The sequence below is a fragment of the Chenopodium quinoa genome, unplaced genomic scaffold (assembly GCF_001683475.1).
Source record: "Chenopodium quinoa cultivar QQ74 unplaced genomic scaffold, ASM168347v1, whole genome shotgun sequence".
Classification (NCBI taxonomy): Eukaryota; Viridiplantae; Streptophyta; class Magnoliopsida; order Caryophyllales; family Amaranthaceae; genus Chenopodium; species Chenopodium quinoa.
In genome coordinates, this window is record NW_018742244.1 from 3,240,777 (window position 1) to 3,249,626 (window position 8,850).

Below are 8,850 nucleotides of genomic sequence, written 5' to 3' on the forward strand. Positions count from 1 at the left end.
GAATACTGATTATGAAGGATAAAATTGTTGTTTGTCTATCATACTGCATTGTCCATAATATGAATGCGCCTTACAACTCACAAGAATACAGAATTAGAATTATGTCAATTTGCTAATAACCATATGGTCCTTAATGACTAATATCTACAACCAAGTTAAAGAAAATTCTTGGCTTGTTTTTTGGCAACTCACTCTTTCAAACTAAGTCTTGCATTCTGGACTTTAACAGAAAGCTTTAACTTCTGGTCCTCCATATCTTTCAGAACTGCCAGCAAGTTTGCACGATAAACCTCACACCGCTTGTTTGTAATATCCAACTCAGCTGTCAACTCTTGGATTTTCTTAACCTTCTCTTCCTGTAGCATAACAATTAATTAGTACTCTTATCAGCAACATACAACAAAGCAGCATCATATTCTTGCAGCATTATTCTAAGTGTCAAATGTCATCAGTTAACCCATTGGTGCAGTCACAAGCAAAAGCTTTATTGCCAGTTTCCACTAAAACGATACTGAGTTGGAAATGACCCATAATTCACAAATGCAAAAGAAGATAACCTTAATCTGCCAGTAAATTTCAAATTAGCAGAAGAAGTATGATGCCACTGCCTAGCCAATAACTTGTAAAATTAAATTGTTCCACTAATACTACATTAAAGTTTCCACAGGTGCTACGTGTATAAGGTTTTAAAGTTCTCAAGAGCAGCACATGTAAGTACTTGTACTTATCAAGAATATATAAAGGGAAGAATCTACTATAAAGAAGAAAGGGTAGAGTTAAAAATTACAGCATATAAGACATTGTAATGTAAATGGTATTTCCAAAGCTTAAGCTAAACTTACTGCAGGTTGGACGGATGCCACTGAACTGTCAACATTTGCCAGAGAGCGACCTTGTGAAACTCCATGACCTTGGTTCTTCACAGAAGCAACCTTTTTTGCAGCTTCCTCCAGAGCACTCATAGCTACATTGTAAACCTGAATAGATTTTGCACCTTCTTCCACAAATTTAATGGCTTCTTGCCGTAGGTTGTCATATCTAATAGTCAGAGACTCTCGGGCATTGGTTAGTTCCCTGACAGAATGTTCGTCTAATGAACCTCCGCTTTTGGCATTTCTTGTCCATCTTTTCAATAAGTATTCTGAAGGAAGAGTAAGAACATTTTTTGCTCTGAAAACTGCTAATATGTGCCTACATATGACACCTGAAAATTCAAACATTTGGCAGCTACAATTAGCATTTGTTTCTAGAGAATTGTACGTAACAATATGAGCTCTATGATCTTCCCCAAACTTAGCTACACGAAGCATGGTGACTCCTTCTGATTCCTCTAGTTCCGTTGCTGTATTAGCAAGTGTCTCAACAAGCTCCTCTTGGAACTTCATGAATATTTTCCTGGTGTAAACATTAGCAGCCTGTTTCTCCATTGGTGATGGGGTCTTCAGCATAGGCATTGTATTACTCGTATCATCTTCTGCCTGTAGTTCCTTCTCATGCCAACTCCCAACGGCTTTTTCATAATCTTTTATCAGCCCTTGTAATGTGGTGTCAGAAGTTATAAAACCATCAAAGTATATATTTCTACCCTCATTTTCATCACCATAGAGCTCGCCGAAGAAAGTGTCTCGCATGTAAACAGGCACCCACATACGCCGAGCATCATAAACTGACTGCATCCATTTATCATTTATCAAATAATACTCCTCCAAAAGTGTTCCCCACCTTGATTCAAATTCTCCAATCGTCTCACTGTCATCAACACACTTCCTGAACTCTACCTCAAAAGTATGATGTGACTGGTACACATGACCCAAATGGGTTTGTGTCTCTCTAAACATGTTCCATTTACAATAACGAAGCCGGGTATTGGGCAAAACTTGAGATACTGCCATCTGCACAAACCTAGCAGGCTCTGTTGTGATCGAGACTGGGCTTTGACCTGACATCGCATGAAGCCATGTTTGGAACAGCCAAACATAGGCAGCCTCTGATTCATCAAGCATTAAGGCACAGCCAAAAAGTGTTGGCTGTCCATGATGATTTAATCCCGTAAATGTTGCAAAGGGTACTTTATAACCATCGCTACAGTACGAGGTGTCGAAAACCACAGTATCACCAAAGTAGGTATAGTTAATGCGGGAGGCAGCATCAATCCAGAAAATATTGGCAGTCAAAGGATCATGATCCCCCTGAATTGCATAATAGAAATTAGGATTCTCGGTGTGCTTTCGCTTCAGGTAATCCAATACAAGCTGACTCCCACCGCCCACGGACCTTTGCCTACTCATGCTCATCAATATCACTGCAATAAAAACAATTTTCAAACAAATGAACCAATAGCCTTATTTATTTCCTTATTTAGGTAAAACAAATGAACCAATAGCACTTATATGCAGCGATATGCTAGTCAACTCATTACTGAGTACAAAAAAGGTCTAGTTTTATACCAGGAACCAATTTTAGGACCATAATTCAGCTAAATTTTCACTTTACTTCAAAATATAACCGCGAAAAATTAAATCATTAATGCAGGTGAACAAAATTAGAAGAACATAGCTTACTCAAAAAAAGTTCATAAATACTCATCAAACAAAACACACATGAATTGTCAAGCTCATTCATAAATCATAATACTCGAACAAATTTGATACGAACATTCACTAAAATCTTCACATTTCTTCAAAATACAGCACAGGATAATTTAACCTTACTGAGAAATATCAAAATTAGAAGGAAAAATTACTTAATTTAAACAAAAAAAACATTAGTTTTTCCAAATTCCACACAAAATATGCTACATTATGTATAATTGGCTATGAAGCAAGATGAATCCATAAAGTAATAATCATAAAACAACAATAATAAACATATAAAACAATGAAAAACAAAAAGGATTCAAATTACCTGGTAAACTGATGAATCAAAGAACCCTAAAAACAATATGAAGTAATCCAAGGTAATATTCTAAGAAACTTTAGACAATGGACACTGGGTAAGCTGCGCGCCAAAACCTAAATCACCGGAGAATTTCTTCGGTCGCTAATACCTAACTGTTGTGCCGGTAAAGGGAGATACGAGTAGGATTTTTCGTCGGGTTGATTTACCGTTTTGTCACAATAAATTAGGGCCTATTTCGTATTAGACTAATCAAGTTGAGCCCGGCCCGATTTTGGACGGCCTTTAGACTTTTTTTATCGAAATCGGGTCGATTCAAAAAAAAAATTGGTTGGGCTTGGGAAAACGATTTATACAATTTTAGTAGATTTTTTGGGCCGATTCGAAATTGACCTGAAAAATCTGCCCGGTTTGTCTAGTTTGGGCACACATTTTACGGCCCGTTCCGTGGAATGGGCAGGTTTTTTTTTACCTTTGGCATGGTCTGGCCCGCTCAATTAACCTCTAGTTCGTATTGACCTCTAGCCTCTAGGTGGAATTTAAACTAGAAATCAATATGCTAAGACCTCATTATTACAATAGTAGATGTTTATTATATTCAATAAGTATATTTCCTTTAAAGTTAGTATTTTGTGAATAAATCACAAGTAATATCATAAACTTTTTACAATGTTATTGTAAATATATTACTTTAATTGTATTAATGATTAAACTTTTTTTGTAAGAAGAAGACTAAGATCAGAGAATTTTTTTATTAATAAAAGAAACTTAACAACTTCAAGCGCTAATGAACAACAAACAATAGTACATTGGATAACATGAAAAATAAAATTGTTGCATGTTCATAGTAACAAAATACTTGCATCTAGATTTGTGAATTGTTTGCCAAAATAAAAAATACAACCTCAAATACACGCACCATACACGGTCCTAAAAGTGAATTACAAGTCTCAAATAATCGATTACGGAAAGATGAGAAATACAGAATTACAATTATTAAGAATCGAATAAATGTATCCTTTTTTTTTACTGGCAACATATCTCATTTTATGCTTCACTCATAACTCTAATTATTACTAATATTGTATGCAAATTTAATAAAAAAAATGTTAATCCCCGTGAAAGCATGTTTGGTAAGGGTGTTTATTTTGTTGGAAACAAATTTAATTAAACCATTGTCATTACAAAATTTTTGCTTAAAAGGTTTAAGACCAAACAAATGAAAAGCTAACACTTAAAGTATTCCTTTTCCCCTTTTATTTTTCCATTTCGTTTCCAATATATTTTGATGTATGGAATGAAGGTAAATTTTTTTTAACAGTTTCCATGAATAACATTAAATTGTAAACTAATTTATGGTACGTGTTGATTTAAATATTAATTTTGTTTTGTTTCATGATTTTGTAACACTTCTAATGGTGATGTCGGTTTTGGTTAAGTAGAACCTCTAAGGAAACTTAGAATGGTAGTGTTAAACCAATTACAAGTGAAAATATTGTTAAATGAAAACCACAAATAACTAGAGCTGTCAATTTGGGTAAACGGGTCAGGTTTGGGTCGGGTCAACTCGGGTTGGGTCAATTCAAATTAATTCCATAACCTATGCAGGTCGGGTTTGGGTTAGGTTATGCTTGAGTTGGGTCACGTCAGATCATACTTCTTATCGCGTTTGGGTCGGGTTTAGGTCGGGTTAACAACAGGTCAGGTTTAGGTCGGGTGAACAATAGGTCGGGTTTAATTCGGATTTTCATGGGTTAAAACGGGTTAGGGTAATTCTCGCGTTCAAGTCGGGTTCGGTTCAAGTCAATAATTTGCGGGTTAGAATCAGATTGGGTCATTCTCGTGTTTGAGTCGGGTTCGGTTCAAGTCAATAATAACTTGCAGATTATAATCAGGTCAGGTCATTTTCAAGTATGGTCATTCTCTGGTTCAAGTGGTTCGGTTCAAGTGGTTCGGTTCAAGTCAATAATTTGCGGGTTATAACCAGGTTGGGTCATTTCCAGGTCAGGTCATTCTCGGATTCAAGTCGGGTCATGTTCAAGTCAAAATTTGCAGGTTACAATCAGGTCGGGTCATTTCCAAGTCAGGTCATATTCGGGTTCAATTAACTATACATAAATAATTATCATTTTTACCAAGCTAATTATTTCCCTTGACTATAATATATATGGCATAACTATAGTATATAATTTAGGAAGATAATCTCTTTTGACCATATAAAAAATATATACTATATTTAATTAACTCTTAAATTTGAGGATGATGCTACTTTCTTTTGTTGGCCTGGACCGACTTTGTCTCCCAAGACAAAATGCTTTGATCAACAATAATAAGGTGGTCTAAATAGCATTTAAGGTGATTTGAAATTGGGTCAAGAACAATTTGGGTTAAATTTAGGTCGGGTCAATAACAAGTAGTGTTAATTTCGAGTCGAGTTAGTAACAGATGGGTTGAATTTTTGGGTTTGGTAATAAAGGTAAGGTAAAATTCAGGTCTGGTTAATAACAAGTCGGGTTGAATTTGGGTCAAGTCAATAACAAGACAGGTTAATTTCGAGTCAGGTTTGTAACAGGTTGGGTTAAATTCAGGTCCGGTCTGGAACGGGTCGGGTTGAATTCAGGTCAGGTTAGTAACAACTAAGGTTAAATTCGGGTTTTGACGGGTTAAAACGGGTTTGGGTCAATTTCGGTTCAAGTCGAGTTCGGTGCAAGTAAATTAAATTGGTCGTTGTAAATTGGTGCAAGTTGTAAACCGGTAAATTGACCGTTTAAAAGCAAATTGAATGGTTTCACACTCCCAATTGGACTCCCGGAGGATACTAGGGACCATGGTAAACATTTCGGCAATTTTTATTTCTGGACGAAAAAAATAAAAAAAATTCCAAAATTGAAGGCTAATATCCACGCTTTTTGAGAAATTTTGGAGGTTTCGAGGCCCGTTGTAGAAAGTATTAATATTTTAGGAGATACAGCTCGGGGTCATATAATGCTGTTTGGAACCATATATGATCATTATTTGTTGTCATACATGTTCGTGGTAGACTTGAGTTAATGAAGCCGGTGCAAATTGTAAACCGGTAAATTGGTCGCTTATAGGAAAATTGAATGGTTTCACCCATCCAATGGGACTCCCGGACGATATTAGGGACCATGGTAAACAATTCGTCAATTTTTATTTCCGGGTGAAAAAAATGCCAAAATTTTCAAAATTGAAGGCTAATATCCACGTTTTTTGAGAAATTTAGGAGGATTCGGAGCCTGTATCGAAAAGTCTTGAAATTTTAGGGGATACATCTCGAGGTCATTTAATGTCGTTTGGAACCAAATATGATCATTATTTGTTGTCATAAATGTTCGTGGTAGGCTTGAGTTAATGAAATCGGTGCAAGTTATAAACCGGTATATTTACCGTTTAAAGGCAAATTGGATGGTTCCACCCACCCAATTGGACTCCCGAAGGCTATTAGGGACCATGGTAAACATTTCGACAATTATTATTTTCGGGCGAAAAAAGTCTAAAAATTATAAAATTAAAGGCTAATATCCACGCTTTTTGAGAATTTCGGAGGTTTCGGGGCCCGGTATCGAAAATCCTTGAGATTCTATAAAATACATCTCGGGGTCATATAATGTCATTTGGAACCATATATGATCACTATTTGTTATCATAAATGTTCGTGGTAGGCTTGAGTTAATGAAATCGGATCGGTGCAAGTTGTAAACTTATAAACTGTCCGTTTAAAGGCAAGTTGGATGGTTCCTCCCACCCAATTGGACTACCGGAGGGTATTAAGAACCATGGTAAACATTTCGGCAATTTTTATTTTCTGGCGAAAAAAAGTCAAAAAATTCCAAAATTGAAGGCTAATGTCCACCTTTTTATAAAATTTTGGAGGTTTTAGGGCCCGATGTCGCAAAGTCTTGAGAATTTAGGGAATACATCTGGGGGTCATATAATGTCGTTTGGAACCATATATGATCGTTATATGTTGTCATAGATGTTAGTGGTAAACTTGAGTTAATGAAATCGGTGCAAGTTGTAAACCGGTAAATTGGCCGTTAAAAGGCAAATTGGATGTTTCCACCCACTCAATCGGACTCTTGGAAGGTATTAAGGACCATGTTAAACATTTCGGCAATTTTTATTTTCGAGCTAAAAAAGTCAAAAAATTCCAAAATTGAAGGCTAAGATCCATGCTTTTTGAGAAATTTTGGAGGTTTCGAAGCCCGGTGTCGAAAAGCCTTGAAATTTTAGGGCATACATCTCGGGGTCATATAATGCCGTTTGAAACCATTTATGATCATTATATGTTGTCATAAATGTTCGTGGTAGGCTTGATTTAATGAAATCGATGCAAGTTGTAAACCGTTAATTGGCCGTTTAAAGGCAAATTGGATAGATACACCCACCGAAGTGGACCCCCCCGGAGAGTATTAGGGACCATGGTAAAAATTTTGGCAAATTTTATTTCCGAGCTAAAAAAGTCAAAAAATTCCAAAATTAAAGGCTTATATTCACGCTTTTTGAGAAATTTTTGAGGTTTCGGGTCCCGGTGTTGAAAAGCTTTGAGATTTTAGGGGATACATCTCGGGGTCATATAATACTGTTTTAAGTCATATATGATCATTATATGTTGTTATAAATGTTCGTGGTAGACTTGAATTGATGAAATCAGTGCAACTTGTAAATCGGTAAATTGGTCGTTTAAAGGCAAATTGAATGGTTCCACCCAACCAATTGGACTCCTAGAGGGTATTAGGGACCGTGGTAAACATTTTGGCAATTTTTATTTCTGAGAAAAAAAAATTTAAAAATAACAAAATTGAAGGCATATCCACACTTTTTGAAAAAATTTGGAGGTTCTGGGGCTCGGTGTCGAAAATCATTGAAATTTTAGGGGATACATATCGGGTCATATAATGTCGTATTTAACCATATATGATCATTATATGTTGTCATAAATGTTCGTGGTATGGTTGAGTTAATGAAATCGGTGCAAGTTGTAAATCGGTAAATTGGTCGTTTAAAGGCAAATTGGTTGGTTCAACCTACTCAATTGGACTCCCGGAGGGTATTAGGGACCATTATAAACATTTCGACAATTTTTATTTCCGGGTGAAAAAAAGTAAAAAAAAAATAAAAAATTGAAGGCTATATATATCCACGTTTTTTGAGAATTTTTGGAGTATTCAAGGCCCGTATTCGAAAAGTCTTGAAATTCTAGGGAATACATCTCGGGGTCATATAATGCCGTTTGGAACCATATATGATCATTATTTGTTGTTATAAATGTTTGTGGTAGGCTTGAATTAATGAAATCGGTGTAAGTTGTAAATCGGTAAATTGGTCGTTTAAAGGCAAATTGGATGGTTCCACACACCCAATTGGAAGCCCAAAGGGTATTTGCTACCATGGTAAACATTTCGGCAATTTTTATATCCAGGCGAAAAAATGTCAAAAAATTCCAAAATTGAAGGCTAATATCCACGTTTTTTTGAGAAATTTCGAATGTTTCGTGGTTCGATGTCGAAAAGCATTGAGATTTTAGGGGGATACATCTCGGGGTCATATAATGTCGTTTGGAACCATATATGATCATTATTTGTTGTCATAAATGTTTGTGGTAGGCTTGTGTTAATGAAATCGACACAAATTGTATACTGGTAAATTGGTCGTTTAAAGCCAAATTGGATGGTTACACCCAGCCAATTGGACTCCCAGAGGATATTAGGGATCATGGTAAACATTTCGGTAATTTTTATTTTTGGGTGAAAAAAGTCAAAAAATTCCAAAATTTAAGCCTAATATCCACGATTTTTGAGAAATTTTTGAGGTTTCGGCCAAATAACAATACCGTTAATATCACTAGGGGGTTTGTTAAATGAACCATTATTGGAGTTAAGACAACAATTAGGCCCTCAATTCTTGATTTTTTCACCTTTTAGGTACGTTTTT

General features: G+C 35.8%; 1 protein-coding gene across 1 annotated transcript; it reads right to left on the reverse strand.

Annotated features, from left to right (window-relative positions):
• Positions 1-188: 188 nt before the first annotated feature.
• Positions 189-3,089, reverse strand: LOC110682159 (protein FAR1-RELATED SEQUENCE 9-like). The gene is made up of 3 exons (XM_021858418.1): positions 2,905-3,089; positions 843-2,302; positions 189-356 (listed from the first exon to the last, which is right to left on the reverse strand). Exons 2-3 carry the CDS (start codon positions 2,292-2,294, stop codon positions 189-191), a joined length of 1,620 nt encoding a protein of 539 aa, XP_021714110.1. The 5' UTR covers positions 2,295-2,302; positions 2,905-3,089.
• Between the last annotated feature and the right edge of the window lie 5,761 nt (positions 3,090-8,850).